The following is a 26,066-nucleotide window of genomic DNA, read 5'->3' on the forward strand; positions in this document are numbered from 1 at the left end:
ATGATATGGGCAAGAGGGAAAGTAGGTAGAATCCCACCCACTATAAGTGTCCTTGGGTGGCTATGTTTAAACCAGACCCATCACGGGAGGCCACAACAGGAAGCCCACAGGCTTGGCTTTCTTCTCACACTGTGTGTATTGCTAGAAGGTGGCAGTCTGCAGAACTAGCCACAGACACCAGAACTCTCACACTCATCTCACACTTGCTTCACACCCTACCTCGGCTCTCTGCATCTTCTGAGATGCTGTGTGAGCAAGGATCTAGAGCTTAGACTGATAATATTAACAACATATAATTTCTTTTTATTTATTTATTTTTTTATTTTATATTTTGTTAACATTTAAGATGCCATCCCCTTTTTACATTTCCCCTCCCTAGAACACCTATGTCCCATGCCCCCCTTTCCTTTTTGCTTTCATATGATTTTTTTAAATGTTAATTAAAGGATTTATAAGTTTGGTAATGCTCATTCAGAAGCGTAACCCAATACCCAACCTAGATATAAAAACTTTGTCTGGTGGAGACATGTGAACATCTGTCTCCATGCCCCCTCTCTGTTTCTCTCTCTCATCACCTAGCTTCTCCTTTTCTTCATCTTCTCTCCTTGCTCCATCTCTTCCTCTCAGTACTCCTTCCCACTTAGCTCCTCCTACATATCACTCTTCCTGTTAAAGTAGAACTTTTCTCTCAAAATACAATTAGAGCATACTTATTCCTAATTGTGCCAGTGAGGTACAAGATAGTCCTAATACCCAGTCCATCATTCTGTTGACTAACCAGAACCTCTGTCATCTCTTCTAACTAAAACACTTACTTTTGATCCTGGCTTTTTGGCTTTAGAATGAATGTCAGCTGAAAACCATCTACTCAGATGTTTTCTCTCAAAGTAAATAGCCAGGATTGGCTATGAGACTGTAGGTCTTCAACCCCATCAGAAATCCCGAATGACTGAGTTTACTGAAGTTATGGGAAGCACTAAACATAGCTTCTAAAACTTAGCCAATTTATAGAGACCGCTGAACACCTGAAAAGCCCCTATACTACGGAAGGTTGGAGCATCAAATCTTCAGCCTTCTGGCCCAGAATCATCTGACAGACCTTAGTGATGCAGGATTATTAAGGGCTGATTACTCTGTCTAGGCAGACATAATCAGTCGACTATTCTGCATGTGTGTCCTTTTCTGGACAGTAATTTGTCTGTAGATGGAGAGAGGCAATTCTTGCCTAGTGGCTGTCACTGCACAACTGGAGTATCTCCAAGGATGCTCAGTTTCTTCTTAGAATCCACGACAGGAAGCTGTCAGGAGCAGACAGGTCTCTAATCAAAATGAACATTAATATATAAATATTTGTAGCATCAGTTCTATGGACTTCTGATGTTTTGAAAACCAACTATCCATGTAAGGTAACCTGGACTGTTGTCTGTTCACTCCTCTCAGCTATTTCTAAATAAAATATGGAAAACACCCTAACAATAAACTCAAAACCATGAATTTGCTATAGTCCCTTAACTCATAGGTTAACTGTCCCAAATCAGTTTAAAAAGTTAAAAAAAGGGCTGGGTCTAGGCCTTGTATTCCTAAATGTGTTATACAGGCATAATGCCCATGAGAGTATCAATATTCATCTCATTTTTATATTAATAAGAGGCTCATACCAATGAAAACCTTAAATTTGAAATCAAAGTAAATTTTGTACCATTTAAGAAATTATAACTTCATCTTGATAATAATTATACAGATTTCTACCAGTAGGTTATGGCTATGCAATAAGTCCTACTCAATCCCCCCTGTTCCAACAAAACCACTACTTTTCCCTAGAAAGACAGACCATTATTAACCACATTAGTCCCCAAGCCCAGGGAATAGGGGCGCTGGGTCTTCTTTAACTTCTTCAAGCTGATTAAGGGCGCTGAGATTTTAGAAGAGGGGTGGGGGGAAGAGTAAGTTGTTAAGCCTCTGATGCTGTGTCTTCACTGAATCCAGATGGAATTCCAGGACATTGGAGGTTTGGGCAGGTCTGCTCAGTATGCTTGATGAGTAGATACACCAAGGCTGTGTATTCTGCAATATAGAATTCTCAGAACAAGTTTTAGTATCAAGAAAAAAAAATTCACCCCCCCAGGGGACTGGCATTTTTTTTAAAAAGATGTTGGTTCTGACGACTTTTTTTTTCGCTTGTTAAAATTGGTTGTAGTATTTAAGTTTCAGATTTTATCCCCTTACCCTACTTCCTCCCACCACCCAGAAACCTCCTATCCCATCCCCCTCCTCATGCTTCTATGAGGCAGTAACTGCACCTATCCCCCCTCATTATCCCCTTCCCACCCTCACATCCCGCCCCACTCTGTGTTCATTTTTTTTTTTATGGGACAAAGAAACTCCTCTCCCACCTATGTCCGACAAGGCCATCCTCCCCTACATATACCCTACAACTCTGGAGTCTTGGGTCCCTCCCTATGTGTTCCCAGGCTGGTGGTTTAAACCCTGGGGGGCTCTGGTTGTTTGGTATTGTTGCTTTCCACCTGGGGTCACTAACCCTTTCTGCTCCTTCAGTCCTCTCACTAAGTTCTCCATTGGGAAACCCCTGATCATATCAGTGGTTAACTGTGAGCATTGTCCTCTGAGTGTATTAGTCTTTGGCAGATCTCTAAGGAGACAGCTATATCATGTTCCTCACATTATGCACTTCCAGCCATCCACATCAGTGTTTAGCTTAGGTGGCTGTACATGAGGTGAATACCCAGGTGGAATGGTCTCCTGATGGCCCCTCCTTCAGTTTCTGTTCCTTGTTTTTTTTCCTTATTTGCTCCCTTGAGCATTTTTGTTTCTCGTTCCAAGTAGAACTGAGGCATCCCCTCTTGGTCTTCCTTCTTCATGAGCTTCATGTGGTCTGTGGGTTGAGTCTCCACTAATCCAAGCTTTTGGGCTAACATCTGTGGAGATATGTTTGTGTAACTATCTTCTTTTGGGGTTTTTGGAAGATTACTTTCTTGCTTTTTCTAGGTTGTAGTTTCCACCCTTGTGTTGGGTTTTCCACCAATTATTCTTTGAAGTGCTGGATTTGTGTTGAGATACTGTGTAAATTTGGATTTGTCATGGAATATTTTGGTTTCTCCATCAATAATGATTGAGAGTTTTGCTGGGTCTAGTAGTCTGGGCTGGCATTTGTGTTCTCTTAGGGTCTGTATGATATCGGTCCAGGATCTTCTGGCTTTTATGGTCTCTGGTGAGAAGTCTGGTGTAATTCTTATAGGTCTGCCTTTATATGTTACTTGGCCTTTTTCCCTTACTGCTTTTAGTATTCTTTTCTTTGTTTTGTACATTTGATGTTTTGACTATTATATGGCGGGAAGTATTTCTTTTCTGGTCTAAACTACTTGGAGTTCTGTAGGCTTCTTGTATATTTATGGACATCTCTTTCTTTAGGTTAGGGAAGTTTTCCTCTATAATTTTGTTGAGGATATTTACTGGTCCTTTAAGTTGGGTGTCTTCCCCCTCATCTATACCTATTATCCTTAGGTTTGGCCTTCTCATTGTGTCTTGGATTTCTTGTATATTTTGGGTTAGTAGCTTTTTGTATTTTGCATTTTCTTTGGCAGTTGTGTCAATGTTTTCCATGGTATCTTCTGCACATGAGATTCTCTCTTCCATCTCTTGTATTCTGTTGGTGATTCTTGTGTCTATGACTCCTGATCTTTTTTTTTTTTTTTTTTTTTTAGGTTTTCTATCTCCAGGGTATTGTTCCTTTGTGATTTCTTTATTGTTTCTACTTCCATTTTTAGATCCTGCATGGTTCTGTTTAATTCCTTGTCCCGTTTGGTTGCATTTTCTTGCAATTCCTTAAGGGATTTTTGTGTTTCCTCTTTAAGGGTTTCTATCTGTCTACCAGTGCTCTCCTTAAGTTCTTTGAGAGTATTATTTATGTCTTTCTTAAAGCCCTCTATCATCATCATGAGAAGTGATTTTAATTCTGATTCTTGATTTTCTGGTGTGATGGGGTGTTCAGGGCTTGCTCTGATGGGGGAGCTGGGTTCTGATGATGCCATGTAACTTTGGTTTCTGTTGCTTATGTTCTTGCTCTTGCCTTTTGCCATCTGGTTAACTCTAGTGCTGCCTGTTCTTGCTGTCTCTGACTGAAGCCTGTCTTTCCAGTTATCTAGCTTGTGTCTGATCTTCTAGGGGTCCAGATGTCTCTGTGATCTTTTCCAGCTGCACTGATTACAGTGGTACCTCTAGGATGCTTCAGGATATGGTGCCTCCAAGGTAGTAGTCCAGCTAGGTGTCTGCTGTTCTGGGTGCAGTGTCTCCTCTAGAATATCTCAGGATATGTTGTCTGACGCTCTGAGTTCAGTTGTTCCTCTGTGGCTCTGGGTTGAGTGGACCTTCCAGTATGTCTCAGGTGGAATCCGGGGTCCACACAACAGCACACCTGGCAGAGGTCTGATCCAGGCCTCAGATCTGAGAACTAGTTTCTAAGACACTGTCCAAGTTAGGGCGCCTGGGATCCCTGCTTCCTCTGGGTTCTTGGAGGTTCTGGGCAGAGCTGCCACCCAAGATCTGCTCAGTGCTCTGGCTCAGACCGGAAGGGACCAGTGTTCCTTGCCGGGAGTGACTTCCTGGGTCCTTGTGGGTCCCAGTTGCTCCCTGTTTAGGGCTGGCCCTGCTGTCTGCTTACCTAAGATACTGCCTGAGTTAGAGCTCCTGGGATCCCCGCTTCCTCTAGGTTCTTGGAGGTTGGGGGCAGAGCTGCCACCCAAGATCTGCTCAGTCAACAAAATATAATTTCAACATAATGGACTGAACACCATGACTTAGCACAGGGAACAAGCTTAGGAACTTGAACATTCCTCTAAAATCCAAAACCCAGATCAGTGTGGGATTATTAAAAGAGGCACAAAGCAATTTGCATTCTGAATAGTTCTTGCCTTCAAGAACACTCTGACAAATTAGACAATGCCTGCCTGAGAGTAAGAATGGAAAGGACTGTGAGTGCACGACAGAGGTAAAGGAGCTAGAGGGAGTGTGCAAGGCCTAAGTCTCTATCATTGACATGGGAACCATAAAATGCCAGAAGATCGATTTGAGCTTATTGGAATAAAACCAAAGCTGCGACCTGATACAGAAAAAATAAGGATATTATGTAAAATAATACGTAAAACTGTGGTGTGAATGTTGTTCTCTCTGTCTAGAAGTGGCAAAAATGGAATCTGGTTCCACTGCTTCATGAGGAGATAAAACTAAGAAAGCTTTTGTTCCAGAGTGAGGGTATTTTGAGCTTGTGTGTGTGTGTGTATTTACATATGTGTCTGTGTGTTGTCTGAGTGTGTGTGTGTGTATGTACATATGTGTCTGTGTGTTGTCTGAGTGTGTGTGTGTGTGTGTGTACATATGTGTCTGTGTTGTCTGAGTGTGTGTGTCTGTCTGTGTGTGTGTGTGAGTGTGTGTATGTGTGTCTGTAAGACGGTGTTTGTTTTCTTTCCTTTGAGGAAATGAAAAGCAACAAAATGGTCATGAGTTGAAGCTATCATTGGGTGATACCCAGCTCAAGGTCAGTATGGACCATGACCAAAATTGTCCCAGAAACATACAGGAAAAGAATATTTGCCTGGTTTGGTCCAGGTAGAGTTAGTCAATCTTATTGCTCCAGTAAGATTATATCAGCAGGAAGGAGTTAGCTGGGTGATTGCATCACCTCAAAGGAGTTATAGCATTAGAGGTGATGGCCCTAGGCTAATGTTATTATAATTAATTGGCGACTCAGTACATGCCTTGTACACTTGGGTACTGATATAAACTAAAGGAGCTGACTGTAGATTCAAGGTCATTTTTCTTCCCACAGAGAATCAGCAGTCTACCTAGTGGACTAGATGGCATCATCAAGCATATGACCTTGACTGGAAATGTATCTGCTACTAGAGAAAAGATCTCTTTGCAGATCCAACTTCAACCAAGAAGGAAAACAAACAAACACAGAAACTAACAAAAAGGCCTAGGTTGTTTACACTGTTTCTGTGTGGTTATATAAGGCCCCCACGAAGGGAGGACCTCACCCAAGCCTCAGGAATTCACAGCCACCCAGTAACTCATAAGACACCCAACTTGATGCAATCAGCAAGAGGTATATGTCCATCAACATGGTGAGGTCAAGACCCATGACCCATGCAGGGGCAGTGGGTTCTGACCCCGGGGTTTTGGAGACAAAGTGAATTTAAAGCCAAAAACCACAACTGTGGGGTAGGGAGAGGGGGAACCACAACCCATGGAGAGTAAAAAAGGGTTATTGGACAGTACCTGTGGAAAGTCCCAGCCCATTATTCAGTTTGTGTCCAAGGAACAGTCATGGGGAACATTTTGAGTAGGCTATTCTCTAAGAGCCAATTCGTACTCAACCATCTCATCTATCTTGTAGTCAGCCAAGTTCCTGAAACACAGAGCTCACGACCAAGCTGACCTGCACTCTTGGTTCTGCTCTGTCTGTTAGGAGTTTTTGAAAATTTTTAACCCTTTCAGTTAGCAAGACAAACAGAAACTCTTCTATGGCAGCTCTAGTCATCATTACCTCGATTTGATACAGTACTGTAACTTTATTCCAAGTAAAACCCAGGCTTAAGATACCTAGGAAAATGAAGCTGAGTGCAGGGAAATGGACTCCAAAGAGATCAGATTCCTGAGCTGCTTGGCAGAAACCACACCCAACATGGGAGAGGTGTGTCTGGGATTGGCTGCTCTGGGGAGGGTTTGTGGGCTTGGCCACAGGACCAAAGTACTAAAAGGCTGAGCATCTGGGAATGGTCCCCTGTTATACTGATTCTCTGGAGAGAAAGACTTCCTTCTTCTCCCTTACAAGACTCCAGCAAGCTATTTGAAGAGGCGTTTGGAGACATGGTGGTTGCTCCCTCCTTCACAGAAGGTGAGTCTCACTGTAAGATCTTTACATCTGGTGTGTCCCCCACCAATGGGCCCTGAAGTCTATCCATGGTCTTGTTCGGTAGCAAATCCTGCCTTGTCACCTCCTGCCTTTCTAGACCTGCATAAGGCTGAATCTAGGGTGCTGGGACAGACTTCTGGAGATATGGGGGCTGCTCTGACCTTCTAAGAAGTTGAGTCTCATCATAAGGCCTTCTCAGCTTGCATGAGTGGTGCCAGAAAAGTGTAGTCATACCCCCAAACCAGACAGGAACTGATCGGATGCAATCACTGTGTGGCTTTTAATTTGAGCTAGCTATGGCACCAGTGGGAGCCACTGTCCAGCAGGAAGTGTTTGGCGAGGAAGAGCCCCGCCTATCTATCAGTGCAAGGGTTTACCATAAGCAGCAGGCAGAGGGGTGCGGGGTGAGTGTGCAAAGCTTCTAACTGGAAAGTTTATTTGGCCTATAACATGTTGGTGGGTTCTGGGAGTCATTCACTTCAAGTCTGCTTCCCTCTGCATGGGTGGTGGTTAGGGAGGGGGTGGGCTTTGAACCCGGTGGTGCAGATCTGTTGTAGGGTAATAACCTGGAGACGTTGGTCTTGTTGGGGTCGTAACTGGAAACTGGATTTAGGTGGAGGTTTTGTTGTGGGGTGGGTAACTTGGAAAGTAATGCTAGGTACTGTCCTGTTGGGTTTCCCGAGTTGAAAGTAAGGTCAGGTTTTTTCTAAAATGGAGGAGTCTGAGCTTAAAAGATTTGGCCACTGATGTGTCCTCTGCCAAAGCTCTTAGGCCCTAAAGTCTTTTTGTGTTCTTGTCCTGTAGCAGACCCAGCAGTGTCATCTCCTGTTACTCCAGAGCTGCATCAGGATGAAGCCCAGGTGGTGGGGGAGGCGGCTGCCAACGGCAAGCACAGTCAGAGTTGGGACAGGCCCCAAGGACCTGGATGCGGGCTCCAGAACACAGGCAACAGCTGCTACCTGAACGCGGCCCTGCAGTGCTTGACACACACACCACCACTTGCTGACTACATGCTGTCCCGGAAGCACTCTCAGACCTGTAGTTCCCCAGAAGGCTGTAAGATGTGTGCTATGGAAGGTCACGTGGCCCAGAGCCTCCTCCACTCCGACTCGGAGGCTGCCATGAAGCCCTCCCACACACTGACCTCTGCCTTCCACAAGCACAAGCAGGAAGATGCCCATGAGTTTCTCATGTTCACCTTGCAAACCATGCATGAATCCTGCCTGCGAGAGTACAAACCATCAGAACCCGCCTCTAAAGAGAGCTCCCCAATTCAAGACATATTTGGAGGCTGGTGGAGATCTCAGATCAAGTGTCTCCACTGCCAGGGCACCTCAGATTCCTATGATCCCTTCCTGGACGTTGCCCTGGATATCAGCTCCGCCCAGAGTGTGAAGCAAGCCTTGCGGGATACAGTGAAGGCAGAAGAGCTGTGTGGGGACAACGCCTACTACTGTGGAAGGTGTGGAGAGAAGAGGCCAGCTTCCAAGACCCTGACGGTTCACAGTGCCCCAAAGGTTCTCCTGCTAGTGTTAAATCGCTTCTTGGATTTTCTGGGTAACAAGTTGAACAGGGAAGTAAGCTACTCGGAGTTCCTTAACTTGCAGCCATACCTGTCTCAGCCTACTGGAAGACCCTTGCCTTATGCCCTCCATGCCGTCCTGGTCCATGATGGTGCGAGTTGTCACAGTGGACATTACTACTGTTGCGTCAAGGCCGGCCATGGGAAGTGGTATAAGATGGATGATTCTCAGGTCACCAGGTGTGAAGTGACTTCTGTCCTGAGGGAGCCTGCCTATGTGCTCTGCTATGTGCAGCAGACTGACCTCCAAAAGGTCAATGTTGATGTGTCCGCGGGCAGAGTACCCGAGGTTCTTGACCCTGTCGACCCCGAATACCAGCTGAAGAAGTCCCGGAAAAAAAAAGCACAAGAAGAGAAGCTCTTTCACAGAAGCTGCAGGAGAGGCCCGAGGAAGCAGGGAGAACACAGCAACCAAAGAAACCTCCTTAGGAGAGGGCAAACTGCTTCAGGAACAGAACCACCAGAAAGCTGGGCAGAAACTCAGCAAGAGAGAACTCGATCTGCCAGCTGGTGCAGTTGTGATCCAGCAGCCCAGATACACAGCAAACTGGGGCAGCAATGCTCCAGACAAGGAGAATCAACCATGGCACAGTGCTGACAGGCTCCTCACCTCCCAGGGCCCCATGAACACTACTGGGCAGCTCTGCAGTCAGGGAGGGAGTCAAAGATCTAAGAAGAAGAAGAAGAAGAAGAAGAAGAAGAAGAAGAAGAACAGGCAGGGGCAGAGCCTTCTGCTTGTTCACTAGTGCTCACCCACTCACTCACCCTGGCTCCTCTGGACAGACACACTGTCAACCCGAGGCCCCGTGAAACAAGAGATTTGGACCTGTGTGCCAGGCAGGGACAACGCCTCACCCTTCAGGTGGAGTCCACCTTTCCTCTGTGCCCTTGCCTGTCTGTGCTGACTCTCTAAGAATGATAGTTCAGATGTGAAGAAATTGCCCAGGGTGTTGGTACAGGTGAAATACAAGATAGCTGGAAGCCTCAGGGTGGTCTTCATGCCCTCTCCTGTGACTCATGGAATCTGAGTAGGGTAGAGACTAAACCACCACCCTGGAGCCCTTGATGTCTGGAATTTACACTCAGCCAACCAGTGACTGGGCACACTGCCCTTTCTTATCCTCTTTTCTGGAACATGTGAACTTCACACTGTGGAGATGTTCTTGTTCTTTGTATGTGATCGGCAGGTCTTTGACCAAATAAACTCTGTTCCTTCACAATCCGTGTCTTCTTCTTTCTTGTTTTATCACGGGAGTGAATAGTGTGGCCTATTCTGGGCCTATTGTAGTAACAGTGTGGTAACTCTTGTCTCATAGATGGAGAAGGTAATCATCACCCATGAGTTTTTCAATAAGAAGTCTTTCCCCAGGGAGTTGCCACCTGCCCCGCCTTTGGTGTGAGCTCATTGGCTCTACAGATACCCAAGCATTTAGAGGAGTGTGAAGGCTTTGGGTGGGAGAGTGAAGGAGAGAGGTTGATGACCAGCACCTGGGGTTTCAGTTGTTCATCAAAGGCTATTGGAAAAGGCTGAAGTGGGACTTGCAGAAGCTGTGACTGCCAGAGTGTCTGGGCTCCTGTCTGCCAAAGTCTCCTTCAGCCTCAGTGAGCCTTTTGGTCACACGGGCCCCTGAGTACTTCTTGAGCCTGTTATGAAGCTGGAAGATGACAAGTTCAGCTATTGCAATGAAAATGGTGCCTCTTTGTAGAGGAAGCACCCCTCTGAATGATCTACAGAGTTGATAATCCATGCAATGAAACATGCTTCCTAAACACAACTTGATATTCTGGTTACAGAAGTTCCAGTATGGTGTTCTCAACCTGTAGGTCTCAACCTCTCTGAGGATGAGTGACTCTTTCTCAAGGTTTGCCTATCAGATATCCTGCCTATCAGATAGACAATCACCTTACAATTCAACAACAGTAGCAAAGTTACAGTAACAGAGTAGCCTGGGAAGCAATTTTATACTTGGGGGTCACCACAACATGAAGAAGTGTATTAAATCTTCAGACACCATCAGAGCAAGGTCAAGAGCCACTGCTCTAGGACCATATAGGAAAGATCTTTTCAGTGGAGAAATCCATCTCAAACCCAGCAACAATCACATAGCCAGAGATTCAGAACATCCACTTGGAACTGATAAGATATGATATGGGCAAGAGGGAAAGTAGGTAGAATCCCACCCACTATAAGTGTCCTTGGGTGGCTATGTTTAAACCAGACCCATCACGGGAGGCCACAACAGGAAGCCCACAGGCTTGGCTTTCTTCTCACACTGTGTGTATTGCTAGAAGGTGGCAGTCTGCAGAACTAGCCACAGACACCAGAACTCTCACACTCATCTCACACTTGCTTCACACCCTACCTCGGCTCTCTGCATCTTCTGAGATGCTGTGTGAGCAAGGATCTAGAGCTTAGACTGATAATATTAACAACATATAATTTCTTTTTATTTATTTATTTTTTTATTTTATATTTTGTTAACATTTAAGATGCCATCCCCTTTTTACATTTCCCCTCCCTAGAACACCTATGTCCCATGCCCCCCTTTCCTTTTTGCTTTCATATGATTTTTTTAAATGTTAATTAAAGGATTTATAAGTTTGGTAATGCTCATTCAGAAGCGTAACCCAATACCCAACCTAGATATAAAAACTTTGTCTGGTGGAGACATGTGAACATCTGTCTCCATGCCCCCTCTCTGTTTCTCTCTCTCATCACCTAGCTTCTCCTTTTCTTCATCTTCTCTCCTTGCTCCATCTCTTCCTCTCAGTACTCCTTCCCACTTAGCTCCTCCTACATATCACTCTTCCTGTTAAAGTAGAACTTTTCTCTCAAAATACAATTAGAGCATACTTATTCCTAATTGTGCCAGTGAGGTACAAGATAGTCCTAATACCCAGTCCATCATTCTGTTGACTAACCAGAACCTCTGTCATCTCTTCTAACTAAAACACTTACTTTTGATCCTGGCTTTTTGGCTTTAGAATGAATGTCAGCTGAAAACCATCTACTCAGATGTTTTCTCTCAAAGTAAATAGCCAGGATTGGCTATGAGACTGTAGGTCTTCAACCCCATCAGAAATCCCGAATGACTGAGTTTACTGAAGTTATGGGAAGCACTAAACATAGCTTCTAAAACTTAGCCAATTTATAGAGACCGCTGAACACCTGAAAAGCCCCTATACTACGGAAGGTTGGAGCATCAAATCTTCAGCCTTCTGGCCCAGAATCATCTGACACACGTTAGTGATGCAGGATTATTAAGGGCTGATTACTCTGTCTAGACATATATAATCAGTCGACTATTCTGCATGTGTGTCCTTTTCTGGACAGTAATTTGTCTGTAGATAGAGAGAGGCAATTCTTGCCTAGTGGCTGTCACTGCACACCTGGAGTATCTCCAAGGATGCTCAATTTCTTCTTAGAATCCATGACAGGAAGCTGTCAGGAGCAAACAGGTCTCTAATGAAAATGAACATTAATATATAAATATTTGTAGCATCAGTTCTATGGACTTCTGATGTTTTGAAAACCAACTATCCATGTAAGGTAACCTGGACTGTTGTCTGTTCACTCCTCTCAGCTATTTCTAAATAAAATATGGAAAACACCCTAACAATAAACTCAAAACCATGAATTTGCTATAGTCCCTTAACTCATAGGTTAACTGTCCCAAATCAGTTTAAAAAGTTAAAAAAAGGGCTGGGTCTAGGCCTTGTATTCCTAAATGTGTTATACAGGCATAATGCCCATGAGAGTATCAATATTCATCTCATTTTTATATTAATAAGAGGCTCATACCAATGAAAACCTTAAATTTGAAATCAAAGTAAATTTTGTACCATTTAAGAAATTATAACTTCATCTTGATAATAATTATACAGATTTCTACCAGTAGGTTATGGCTATGCAATAAGTCCTACTCAATCCCCCCTGTTCCAACAAAACCACTACTTTCCCCTAGAAAGACAGACCATTATTAACCACATTAGTCCCCAAGCTCAGGGAATAGGGGCGCTGACTCTTCTTTAACTTCTTCAAGCTGATTAAGGGAGTTGAGATTTTAGAAGAGGGGTTGGGGGGGAGAGTAAGTTGATAAGCCTCTGATGCTGTGTCTTCACTGAATCCAGATGGAATTCCAGGACATCAGAGGTTTGGGCAGGTCTGCTCAATATGCTTGATGAGTAGATACACCAAGGCTGTGTATTCTGCAATATACAATTCTAAGAACAAGTTTTAGTATCAAGAAAAAAAAATTCCCCTCCCCAGGGGGCTGACATTTTTTTTTAAAGATGTTGGTTCTGAAGACTTTTTTTTTCCGCTTGTTAAAATTGGTTGTAGTATTTACATTTCAGATTTTATCCCCTTACCCTACTTCCTCCCACCACCCAGAAACCTCCTATCCCATCCCTCTCCTCATGCTTCTATGAGGCAGTAACTGCACCTACCCCCCTCACTATCCCCTCCCCCCCCTCACATTCCCCCCCCCCCACTGTGTGTTCATTTTTTTTTTTATGGGACCAAGAAACTCCTCTCCCACCTATGTCCGACAAGGCCATCCTCCCCTACATATACCCTACAACTCTGGAGTCTTGGGTCCCTCCCTATGTGTTCCCAGGCTGGTGGTTTAGACCCTGGGGCACTCTGGTTGTTTGGTATTGTTGCTTTCCACCTGGGGTCACTAACCCTTTCTGCTCCTTCAGTCCTCTCACTAAGTTCTCCATTGGGAAACCCCTGATCATATCAGTGGCTAACTGTGAGCATCGTCCTCTGAGTGTGTTAGTCTTTGGCAGACCTCTAAGGAGACAGCTATATCATGTTCCTCACATTATGCACTTCCAGCCATCCACATCAGTGTTTAGCTTAGGTGGCTGTACATGAGGTGAATACCCAGGTGGAATGGTCTCCTGATGGCCCCTCCTTCAGTTTCTGTTCCTTGTTTTTTTTCCTTATTTGCTCCCTTGAGCATTTTTGTTTCTCGTTCCAAGTAGAACTGAGGCATCCCCTCTTGGTCTTCCTTCTTCATGAGCTTCATGTGGTCTGTGGGTTGAGTCTCCACTAATCCAAGCTTTTGGGCTAACATCTGTGGAGATATGTTTGTGTAACTATCTTCTTTTGGGGTTTTTGGAAGATTACTTTCTTGCTTTTTCTAGGTTGTAGTTTCCACCCTTGTGTTGGGTTTTCCACCAATTATTCTTTGAAGTGCTGGATTTGTGTTGAGATACTGTGTAAATTTGGATTTGTCATGGAATATTTTGGTTTCTCCATCAATAATGATTGAGAGTTTTGCTGGGTCTAGTAGTCTGGGCTGGCATTTGTGTTCTCTTAGGGTCTGTATGATATCGGTCCAGGATCTTCTGGCTTTTATGGTCTCTGGTGAGAAGTCTGGTGTAATTCTTATAGGTCTGCCTTTATATGTTACTTGGCCTTTTTCCCTTACTGCTTTTAGTATTTTTTCTTTGTTTTGTACATTTGATGTTTTGACTATTATATGGCGGGAAGTATTTCTTTTCTGGTCTAAACTACTTGGAGTTCTGTAGGCTTCTTGTATATTTATGGACATCTCTTTCTTTAGGTTAGGGAAGTTTTCCTCTATAATTTTGTTGAGGATATTTACTGGTCCTTTAAGTTGGGTGTCTTCCCCCTCATCTATACCTATTATCCTTAGGTTTGGCCTTCTCATTGTGTCTTGGATTTCTTGTATATTTTGGGTTAGTAGCTTTTTGTATTTTGCATTTTCTTTGGCAGTTGTGTCAATGTTTTCCATGGTATCTTCTGCACATGAGATTCTCTCTTCCATCTCTTGTATTCTGTTGGTGATTCTTGTGTCTATGACTCCTGATCTTTTTTTTTTTTTTTTTTTTTTTAGGTTTTCTATCTCCAGGGTATTGTTCCTTTGTGATTTCTTTATTGTTTCTACTTCCATTTTTAGATCCTGCATGGTTCTGTTTAATTCCTTGTCCCGTTTGGTTGCATTTTCTTGCAATTCCTTAAGGGATTTTTGTGTTTCCTCTTTAAGGGTTTCTATCTGTCTACCAGTGCTCTCCTTAAGTTCTTTGAGAGTATTATATATGTCTTTCTTAAAGCCCTCTATCATCATCATGAGAAGTGATTTTAATTCTGATTCTTGATTTTCTGGTGTGATGGGGTGTTCAGGGCTTGCTCTGATGGGGGAGCTGGGTTCTGATGATGCCATGTAACTTTGGTTTCTGTTGCTTATGTTCTTGCTCTTGCCTTTTGCCATCTGGTTAACTCTAGTGCTGCCTGTTCTTGCTGTCTCTGACTGAAGCCTGTCTTTCCAGTTATCTAGCTTGTGTCTGATCTTCTAGGGGTCCAGATGTCTCTGTGATCTTTTCCAGCTGCACTGATTACAGTGGTACCTCTAGGATGCTTCAGGATATGGTGCCTCCAAGGTAGTAGTCCAGCTAGGTGTCTGCTGTTCTGGGTGCAGTGTCTCCTCTAGAATATCTCAGGATATGTTGTCTGACGCTCTGAGTTCAGTTGTTCCTCTGTGGCTCTGGGTTGAGTGGACCTTCCAGTATGTCTCAGGTGGAATCCGGGGTCCACACAACAGCACACCTGGCAGAGGTCTGATCCAGGCCTCAGATCTGAGAACTAGTTTCTAAGACACTGTCCAAGTTAGGGCGCCTGGGATCCCTGCTTCCTCTGGGTTCTTGGAGGTTCTGGGCAGAGCTGCCACCCAAGATCTGCTCAGTGCTCTGGCTCAGACCGGAAGGGACCAGTGTTCCTTGCCGGGAGTGACTTCCTGGGTCCTTGTGGGTCCCAGTTGCTCCCTGTTTAGGGCTGGCCCTGCTGTCTGCTTACCTAAGATACTGCCTGAGTTAGAGCTCCTGGGATCCCCGCTTCCTCTAGGTTCTTGGAGGTTGGGGGCAGAGCTGCCACCCAAGATCTGCTCAGTCAACAAAATATAATTTCAACATAATGGACTGAACACCATGACTTAGCACAGGGAACAAGCTTAGGAACTTGAACATTCCTCTAAAATCCAAAACCCAGATCAGTGTGGGATTATTAAAAGAGGCACAAAGCAATTTGCATTCTGAATAGTTCTTGCCTTCAAGAACACTCTGACAAATTAGACAATGCCTGCCTGAGAGTAAGAATGGAAAGGACTGTGAGTGCACGACAGAGGTAAAGGAGCTAGAGGGAGTGTGCAAGGCCTAAGTCTCTATCATTGACATGGGAACCATAAAATGCCAGAAGATCGATTTGAGCTTATTGGAATAAAACCAAAGCTGCGACCTGATACAGAAAAAATAAGGATATTATGTAAAATAATACGTAAAACTGTGGTGTGAATGTTGTTCTCTCTGTCTAGAAGTGGCAAAAATGGAATCTGGTTCCACTGCTTCATGAGGAGATAAAACTAAGAAAGCTTTTGTTCCAGAGTGAGGGTATTTTGAGCTTGTGTGTGTGTGTGTATTTACATATGTGTCTGTGTGTTGTCTGAGTGTGTGTGTGTGTATGTACATATGTGTCTGTGTGTTGTCTGAGTGTGTGTGTGTGTGTGTGTACATATGTGTCTGTGTTGTCTGAGTGTGTGTGTCTGTCTGTGTGTGTGTGTGAGTGTGTGTATGTGTGTCTGTATGACGGTGTTTGTTTTCTTTCCTTTGAGGAAATGAAAAGCAACAAAATGGTCATGAGTTGAAGCTATCATTGGGTGATACCCAGCTCAAGGTCAGTATGGACCATGACCAAAATTGTCCCAGAAACATACAGGAAAAGAATATTTGCCTGGTTTGGTCCAGGTAGAGTTAGTCAATCTTATTGCTCCAGTAAGATTATATCAGCAGGAAGGAGTTAGCTGGGTGATTGCATCACCTCAAAGGAGTTATAGCATTAGAGGTGATGGCCCTAGGCTAATGTTATTATAATTAATTGGCGACTCAGTACATGCCTTGTACACTTGGGTACTGATATAAACTAAAGGAGCTGACTGTAGATTCAAGGTCATTTTTCTTCCCACAGAGAATCAGCAGTCTACCTAGTGGACTAGATGGCATCATCAAGCATATGACCTTGACTGGAAATGTATCTGCTACTAGAGAAAAGATCTCTTTGCAGATCCAACTTCAACCAAGAAGGAAAACAAACAAACACAGAAACTAACAAAAAGGCCTAGGTTGTTTACACTGTTTCTGTGTGGTTATATAAGGCCCCCACGAAGGGAGGACCTCACCCAAGCCTCAGGAATTCACAGCCACCCAGTAACTCATAAGACACCCAACTTGATGCAATCAGCAAGAGGTATATGTCCATCAACATGGTGAGGTCAAGACCCATGACCCATGCAGGGGCAGTGGGTTCTGACCCCGGGGTTTTGGAGACAAAGTGAATTTAAAGCCAAAAACCACAACTGTGGGGTAGGGAGAGGGGGAACCACAACCCATGGAGAGTAAAAAAGGGTTATTGGACAGTACCTGTGGAAAGTCCCAGCCCATTATTCAGTTTGTGTCCAAGGAACAGTCATGGGGAACATTTTGAGTAGGCTATTCTCTAAGAGCCAATTCGTACTCAACCATCTCATCTATCTTGTAGTCAGCCAAGTTCCTGAAACACAGAGCTCACGACCAAGCTGACCTGCACTCTTGGTTCTGCTCTGTCTGTTAGGAGTTTTTGAAAATTTTTAACCCTTTCAGTTAGCAAGACAAACAGAAACTCTTCTATGGCAGCTCTAGTCATCATTACCTCGATTTGATACAGTACTGTAACTTTATTCCAAGTAAAACCCAGGCTTAAGATACCTAGGAAAATGAAGCTGAGTGCAGGGAAATGGACTCCAAAGAGATCAGATTCCTGAGCTGCTTGGCAGAAACCACACCCAACATGGGAGAGGTGTGTCTGGGATTGGCTGCTCTGGGGAGGGTTTGTGGGCTTGGCCACAGGACCAAAGTACAAAAGGCTGAGCATCTGGGAATGGTCCCCTGTTATACTGATTCTCTGGAGAGAAAGACTTCCTTCTTCTCCCTTACAAGACTCCAGCAAGCTATTTGAAGAGGCGTTTGGAGACATGGTGGTTGCTCCCTCCTTCACAGAAGGTGAGTCTCACTGTAAGATCTTTACATCTGGTGTGTCCCCCACCAATGGGCCCTGAAGTCTATCCATGGTCTTGTTCGGTAGCAAATCCTGCCTTGTCACCTCCTGCCTTTCTAGACCTGCATAAGGCTGAATCTAGGGTGCTGGGACAGACTTCTGGAGATATGGGGGCTGCTCTGACCTTCTAAGAAGTTGAGTCTCATCATAAGGCCTTCTCAGCTTGCATGAGTGGTGCCAGAAAAGTGTAGTCATCCCCCCAAACCAGACAGGAACTGATCGGATGCAATCACTGTGTGGCTTTTAATTTGAGCTAGCTATGGCACCAGTGGGAGCCACTGTCCAGCAGGAAGTGTTTGGCGAGGAAGAGCCCCGCCTATCTATCAGTGCAAGGGTTTACCATAAGCAGCAGGCAGAGGGGTGCGGGGTGAGTGTGCAAAGCTTCTAACTGGAAAGTTTATTTGGCCTATAACATGTTGGTGGGTTCTGGGAGTCATTCACTTCAAGTCTGCTTCCCTCTGCATGGGTGGTGGTTAGGGAGGGGGTGGGCTTTGAACCCGGTGGTGCAGATCTGTTGTAGGGTAATAACCTGGAGACGTTGGTCTTGTTGGGGTCGTAACTGGAAACTGGATTTAGGTGGAGGTTTTGTTGTGGGGTGGGTAACTTGGAAAGTAATGCTAGGTACTGTCCTGTTGGGTTTCCCGAGTTGAAAGTAAGGTCAGGTTTTTTCTAAAATGGAGGAGTCTGAGCTTAAAAGATTTGGCCACTGATGTGTCCTCTGCCAAAGCTCTAGGCCCTAAAGTCTTTTTGTGTTCTTGTCCTGTAGCAGACCCAGCAGTGTCATCTCCTGTTACTCCAGAGCTGCATCAGGATGAAGCCCAGGTGGTGGGGGAGGCGGCTGCCAACGGCAAGCACAGTCAGAGTTGGGACAGGCCCCAAGGACCTGGATGCGGGCTCCAGAACACAGGCAACAGCTGCTACCTGAACGCGGCCCTGCAGTGCTTGACACACACACCACCACTTGCTGACTACATGCTGTCCCGGAAGCACTCTCAGACCTGTAGTTCCCCAGAAGGCTGTAAGATGTGTGCTATGGAAGGTCACGTGGCCCAGAGCCTCCTCCACTCCGACTCGGAGGCTGCCATGAAGCCCTCCCACACACTGACCTCTGCCTTCCACAAGCACAAGCAGGAAGATGCCCATGAGTTTCTCATGTTCACCTTGCAAACCATGCATGAATCCTGCCTGCGAGAGTACAAACCATCAGAACCCGCCTCTAAAGAGAGCTCCCCAATTCAAGACATATTTGGAGGCTGGTGGAGATCTCAGATCAAGTGTCTCCACTGCCAGGGCACCTCAGATTCCTATGATCCCTTCCTGGACGTTGCCCTGGATATCAGCTCCGCCCAGAGTGTGAAGCAAGCCTTGCGGGATACAGTGAAGGCAGAAGAGCTGTGTGGGGACAACGCCTACTACTGTGGAAGGTGTGGAGAGAAGAGGCCAGCTTCCAAGACCCTGACGGTTCACAGTGCCCCAAAGGTTCTCCTGCTAGTGTTAAATCGCTTCTTGGATTTTCTGGGTAACAAGTTGAACAGGGAAGTAAGCTACTCGGAGTTCCTTAACTTGCAGCCATACCTGTCTCAGCCTACTGGAAGACCCTTGCCTTATGCCCTCCATGCCGTCCTGGTCCATGATGGTGCGAGTTGTCACAGTGGACATTACTACTGTTGCGTCAAGGCCGGCCATGGGAAGTGGTATAAGATGGATGATTCTCAGGTCACCAGGTGTGAAGTGACTTCTGTCCTGAGGGAGCCTGCCTATGTGCTCTGCTATGTGCAGCAGACTGACCTCCAAAAGGTCAATGTTGATGTGTCCGCGGGCAGAGTACCCGAGGTTCTTGACCCTGTCGACCCCGAATACCAGCTGAAGAAGTCCCGGAAAAAAAAGCACAAGAAGAGAAGCTCTTTCACAGAAGCTGCAGGAGAGGCCCGAGGAAGCAGGGAGAACACAGCAACCAAAGAAACCTCCTTAGGAGAGGGCAAACTGCTTCAGGAACAGAACCACCAGAAAGCTGGGCAGAAACTCAGCAAGAGAGAACTCGATCTGCCAGCTGGTGCAGTTGTGATCCAGCAGCCCAGATACACAGCAAACTGGGGCAGCAATGCTCCAGACAAGGAGAATCAACCATGGCACAGTGCTGACAGGCTCCTCACCTCCCAGGGCCCCATGAACACTACTGGGCAGCTCTGCAGTCAGGGAGGGAGTCAAAGATCTAAGAAGAAGAAGAAGAAGAAGAAGAAGAAGAAGAAGAAGAAGAAGAAGAAGAAGAAGAAGAAGAAGAAGAAGAAGAAGAAGAAGAAGAAGAAGAAGAAGAAGAAGAAGAAGAAGAAGAACAGGCAGGGGCAGAGCCTTCTGCTTGTTCACTAGTGCTCACCCACTCACTCACCCTGGCTCCTCTGGACAGACACACTGTCAACCCGAGGCCCCGTGAAACAAGAGATTTGGACCTGTGTGCCAGGCAGGGACAATGCCTCACCCTTCAGGTGGAGTCCACCTTTCCTCTGTGCCCTTGCCTGTCTGTGCTGACTCTCTAAGAATGATAGTTCAGATGTGAAGAAATTGCCCAGGGTGTTGGTACAGGTGAAATACAAGATAGCTGGAAGCCTCAGGGTGGTCTGCATGCCCTCTCCTATGACTCATGGAATCTGAGTAGGGTAGAGACTAAACCACCACCCTGGAGCCCTTGATGTCTGGAATTTACACTCAGCCAACCAGTGACTGGGCACACTGCCCTTTCTTATCCTCTTTTCTGGAACATGTGAACTTCACACTGTGGAGATGTTCTTGTTCTTTGTATGTGATCGGCAGGTCTTTGACCAAATAAACTCTGTTCCTTCACAATCCGTGTCTTCTTCTTTCTTGTTTTATCACGGGAGTGAATAGTGTGGCCTATTCTGGGCCTATTGTAGTAACAGTGTGGTAACTCTTGTCTCATAGATGGAGAAGGTAATCATCACCCATGAGTTTTTCAATAAGAAGTCTTTCCCCAGGGAGTTGCCACCTGCCCCGCCTTTGGTGTGAGCTCATTGGCTCTACAGATACCCAAGCATTTAGAGGAGTGTGAAGGCTTTGGGTGGGAGAGTGAAGGAGAGAGGTTGATGACCAGCACCTGGGGTTTCAGTTGTTCATCAAAGGCTATTGGAAAAGGCTGAAGTGGGACTTGCAGAAGCTGTGACTGCCAGAGTGTCTGGGCTCCTGTCTGCCAAAGTCTCCTTCAGCCTCAGTGAGCCTTTTGGTCACACGGGCCCCTGAGTACTTCTTGAGCCTGTTATGAAGCTGGAAGATGACAAGTTCAGCTATTGCAATGAAAATGGTGCCTCTTTGTAGAGGAAGCACCCCTCTGAATGATCTACAGAGTTGATAATCCATGCAATGAAACATGCTTCCTAAACACAACTTGATATTCTGGTTACAGAAGTTCCAGTATGGTGTTCTCAACCTGTAGGTCTCAACCTCTCTGAGGATGAGTGACTCTTTCTCAAGGTTTGCCTATCAGATATCCTGCCTATCAGATAGACAATCACCTTACAATTCAACAACAGTAGCAAAGTTACAGTAACAGAGTAGCCTGGGAAGCAATTTTATACTTGGGGGTCACCACAACATGAAGAAGTGTATTAAATCTTCAGACACCATCAGAGCAAGGTCAAGAGCCACTGCTCTAGGACCATATAGGAAAGATCTTTTCAGTGGAGAAATCCATCTCAAACCCAGCAACAATCACATAGCCAGAGATTCAGAACATCCACTTGGAACTGATAAGATATGATATGGGCAAGAGGGAAAGTAGGTAGAATCCCACCCACTATAAGTGTCCTTGGGTGGCTATGTTTAAACCAGACCCATCACGGGAGGCCACAACAGGAAGCCCACAGGCTTGGCTTTCTTCTCACACTGTGTGTATTGCTTGAAGGTGGCAGTCTGCAGAACTAGCCACAGACACCAGAACTCTCACACTCATCTCACACTTGCTTCACACCCTACCTCAGGCTCTCTGCATCTTCTGAGATGCTGTGTGAGCAAGGATCTAGAGCTTAGACTGATAATATTAACAACATATAATTTCTTTTTATTTATTTATTTTTTTATTTTATATTTTGTTAACATTTAAGATGCCATCCCCTTTTTACATTTCCCCTCCCTAGAACACCTATGTCCCATGCCCCCCTTTCCTTTTTGCTTTCATATGATTTTTTTAAATGTTAATTAAAGGATTTATAAGTTTGGTAATGCTCATTCAGAAGCGTAACCCAATACCCAACCTAGATATAAAAACTTTGTCTGGTGGAGACATGTGAACATCTGTCTCCATGCCCCCTCTCTGTTTCTCTCTCTCATCACCTAGCTTCTCCTTTTCTTCATCTTCTCTCCTTGCTCCATCTCTTCCTCTCAGTACTCCTTCCCACTTAGCTCCTCCTACATATCACTCTTCCTGTTAAAGTAGAACTTTTCTCTCAAAATACAATTAGAGCATACTTATTCCTAATTGTGCCAGTGAGGTACAAGATAGTCCTAATACCCAGTCCATCATTCTGTTGACTAACCAGAACCTCTGTCATCTCTTCTAACTAAAACACTTACTTTTGATCCTGGCTTTTTGGCTTTAGAATGAATGTCAGCTGAAAACCATCTACTCAGATGTTTTCTCTCAAAGTAAATAGCCAGGATTGGCTATGAGACTGTAGGTCTTCAACCCCATCAGAAATCCCGAATGACTGAGTTTACTGAAGTTATGGGAAGCACTAAACATAGCTTCTAAAACTTAGCCAATTTATAGAGACCGCTGAACACCTGAAAAGCCCCTATACTACGGAAGGTTGGAGCATCAAATCTTCAGCCTTCTGGCCCAGAATCATCTGACAGACCTTAGTGATGCAGGATTATTAAGGGCTGATTACTCTGTCTAGGCAGACATAATCAGTCGACTATTCTGCATGTGTGTCCTTTTCTGGACAGTAATTTGTCTGTAGATGGAGAGAGGCAATTCTTGCCTAGTGGCTGTCACTGCACAACTGGAGTATCTCCAAGGATGCTCAGTTTCTTCTTAGAATCCACGACAGGAAGCTGTCAGGAGCAGACAGGTCTCTAATCAAAATGAACATTAATATATAAATATTTGTAGCATCAGTTCTATGGACTTCTGATGTTTTGAAAACCAACTATCCATGTAAGGTAACCTGGACTGTTGTCTGTTCACTCCTCTCAGCTATTTCTAAATAAAATATGGAAAACACCCTAACAATAAACTCAAAACCATGAATTTGCTATAGTCCCTTAACTCATAGGTTAACTGTCCCAAATCAGTTTAAAAAGTTAAAAAAAGGGCTGGGTCTAGGCCTTGTATTCCTAAATGTGTTATACAGGCATAATGCCCATGAGAGTATCAATATTCATCTCATTTTTATATTAATAAGAGGCTCATACCAATGAAAACCTTAAATTTGAAATCAAAGTAAATTTTGTACCATTTAAGAAATTATAACTTCATCTTGATAATAATTATACAGATTTCTACCAGTAGGTTATGGCTATGCAATAAGTCCTACTCAATCCCCCCTGTTCCAACAAAACCACTACTTTCCCCTAGAAAGACAGACCATTATTAACCACATTAGTCCCCAAGCTCAGGGAATAGGGGCGCTGACTCTTCTTTAACTTCTTCAAGCTGATTAAGGGAGTTGAGATTTTAGAAGAGGGGTTGGGGGGGAGAGTAAGTTGATAAGCCTCTGATGCTGTGTCTTCACTGAATCCAGATGGAATTCCAGGACATCAGAGGTTTGGGCAGGTCTGCTCAATATGCTTGATGAGTAGATACACCAAGGCTGTGTATTCTGCAATATACAATTCTAAGAACAAGTTTTAGTATCAAGAAAAAAAAATTCCCCTCCCCAGGGGGCTGACATTTTTTTTTAAAGATGTTGGTTCTGAAGACTTTTTTTTTCCGCTTGTTAAAATTGGTTGTAGTATTTACATTTCAGATTTTATCCCCTTACCCTACTTCCTCCCACCACCCAGAAACCTCCTATCCCATCCCTCTCCTCATGCTTCTATGAGGCAGTAACTGCACCTACCCCCCTCACTATCCCCTCCCCCCCTCACATTCCCCCCCCCCCACTGTGTGTTCATTTTTTTTTTATGGGACCAAGAAACTCCTCTCCCACCTATGTCCGACAAGGCCATCCTCCCCTACATATACCCTACAACTCTGGAGTCTTGGGTCCCTCCCTATGTGTTCCCAGGCTGGTGGTTTAGACCCTGGGGCACTCTGGTTGTTTGGTATTGTTGCTTTCCACCTGGGGTCACTAACCCTTTCTGCTCCTTCAGTCCTCTCACTAAGTTCTCCATTGGGAAACCCCTGATCATATCAGTGGCTAACTGTGAGCATCGTCCTCTGAGTGTGTTAGTCTTTGGCAGACCTCTAAGGAGACAGCTATATCATGTTCCTCACATTATGCACTTCCAGCCATCCACATCAGTGTTTAGCTTAGGTGGCTGTACATGAGGTGAATACCCAGGTGGAATGGTCTCCTGATGGCCCCTCCTTCAGTTTCTGTTCCTTGTTTTTTTTCCTTATTTGCTCCCTTGAGCATTTTTGTTTCTCGTTCCAAGTAGAACTGAGGCATCCCCTCTTGGTCTTCCTTCTTCATGAGCTTCATGTGGTCTGTGGGTTGAGTCTCCACTAATCCAAGCTTTTGGGCTAACATCTGTGGAGATATGTTTGTGTAACTATCTTCTTTTGGGGTTTTTGGAAGATTACTTTCTTGCTTTTTCTAGGTTGTAGTTTCCACCCTTGTGTTGGGTTTTCCACCAATTATTCTTTGAAGTGCTGGATTTGTGTTGAGATACTGTGTAAATTTGGATTTGTCATGGAATATTTTGGTTTCTCCATCAATAATGATTGAGAGTTTTGCTGGGTCTAGTAGTCTGGGCTGGCATTTGTGTTCTCTTAGGGTCTGTATGATATCGGTCCAGGATCTTCTGGCTTTTATGGTCTCTGGTGAGAAGTCTGGTGTAATTCTTATAGGTCTGCCTTTATATGTTACTTGGCCTTTTTCCCTTACTGCTTTTAGTATTCTTTCTTTGTTTTGTACATTTGATGTTTTGACTATTATATGGCGGGAAGTATTTCTTTTCTGGTCTAAACTACTTGGAGTTCTGTAGGCTTCTTGTATATTTATGGACATCTCTTTCTTTAGGTTAGGGAAGTTTTCCTCTATAATTTTGTTGAGGATATTTACTGGTCCTTTAAGTTGGGTGTCTTCCCCCTCATCTATACCTATTATCCTTAGGTTTGGCCTTCTCATTGTGTCTTGGATTTCTTGTATATTTTGGGTTAGTAGCTTTTTGTATTTTGCATTTTCTTTGGCAGTTGTGTCAATGTTTTCCATGGTATCTTCTGCACATGAGATTCTCTCTTCCATCTCTTGTATTCTGTTGGTGATTCTTGTGTCTATGACTCCTGATCTTTTTTTTTTTTTTTTTTTTTAGGTTTTCTATCTCCAGGGTATTGTTCCTTTGTGATTTCTTTATTGTTTCTACTTCCATTTTTAGATCCTGCATGGTTCTGTTTAATTCCTTGTCCCGTTTGGTTGCATTTTCTTGCAATTCCTTAAGGGATTTTTGTGTTTCCTCTTTAAGGGTTTCTATCTGTCTACCAGTGCTCTCCTTAAGTTCTTTGAGAGTATTATATATGTCTTTCTTAAAGCCCTCTATCATCATCATGAGAAGTGATTTTAATTCTGATTCTTGATTTTCTGGTGTGATGGGGTGTTCAGGGCTTGCTCTGATGGGGGAGCTGGGTTCTGATGATGCCATGTAACTTTGGTTTCTGTTGCTTATGATCTTGCTCTTGCCTTTTGCCATCTGGTTAACTCTAGTGCTGCCTGTTCTTGCTGTCTCTGACTGAAGCCTGTCTTTCCAGTTATCTAGCTTGTGTCTGATCTTCTAGGGGTCCAGATGTCTCTGTGATCTTTTCCAGCTGCACTGATTACAGTGGTACCTCTAGGATGCTTCAGGATATGGTGCCTCCAAGGTAGTAGTCCAGCTAGGTGTCTGCTGTTCTGGGTGCAGTGTCTCCTCTAGAATATCTCAGGATATGTTGTCTGACGCTCTGAGTTCAGTTGTTCCTCTGTGGCTCTGGGTTGAGTGGACCTTCCAGTATGTCTCAGGTGGAATCCGGGGTCCACACAACAGCACACCTGGCAGAGGTCTGATCCAGGCCTCAGATCTGAGAACTAGTTTCTAAGACACTGTCCAAGTTAGGGCGCCTGGGATCCCTGCTTCCTCTGGGTTCTTGGAGGTTCTGGGCAGAGCTGCCACCCAAGATCTGCTCAGTGCTCTGGCTCAGACCGGAAGGGACCAGTGTTCCTTGCCGGGAGTGACTTCCTGGGTCCTTGTGGGTCCCAGTTGCTCCCTGTTTAGGGCTGGCCCTGCTGTCT

The 26,066-nt window shown here is 44.7% G+C and overlaps 2 protein-coding genes across 3 annotated transcripts; both read left to right on the plus strand.

Moving 5' to 3' along the window:
- The first annotated feature begins 6,870 nt into the window (after window positions 1-6,870).
- On the plus strand, window positions 6,871-9,652 carry LOC117714015 (ubiquitin carboxyl-terminal hydrolase 17-like protein A). Its single transcript, XM_076915648.1, is given in 3 exon segments — window positions 6,871-6,913; window positions 7,736-8,847; window positions 8,849-9,652. Coding segments are annotated over 3 exon segments (1,551 nt in total). The 5' UTR covers window positions 6,871-6,885; the 3' UTR covers window positions 9,260-9,652.
- A 7,878-nt stretch (window positions 9,653-17,530) lies between these two features.
- Window positions 17,531-20,247, plus strand: LOC117714090 (ubiquitin carboxyl-terminal hydrolase 17-like protein B). Of its 2 annotated transcripts, none has more exons than XM_076915697.1 (2): window positions 17,531-17,573; window positions 18,395-20,247. In XM_076915697.1, the coding sequence occupies exons 1-2, from the start codon at window positions 17,546-17,548 to the stop codon at window positions 19,993-19,995; spliced, it is 1,629 nt and encodes a 542-aa protein (XP_076771812.1). In that variant the 5' UTR covers window positions 17,531-17,545; the 3' UTR covers window positions 19,996-20,247. The 2 variants fall into 2 exon arrangements, with proteins under 2 accessions (XP_076771812.1, XP_076771858.1); XM_076915743.1 differs by having other exon boundaries at window positions 18,398-20,247.
- The last annotated feature ends 5,819 nt before the right edge of the window (window positions 20,248-26,066 follow it).

This window comes from Arvicanthis niloticus, chromosome 1 (assembly GCF_011762505.2).
Source record: "Arvicanthis niloticus isolate mArvNil1 chromosome 1, mArvNil1.pat.X, whole genome shotgun sequence".
In the NCBI taxonomy this organism is placed as follows: domain Eukaryota; kingdom Metazoa; phylum Chordata; class Mammalia; order Rodentia; family Muridae; genus Arvicanthis; species Arvicanthis niloticus.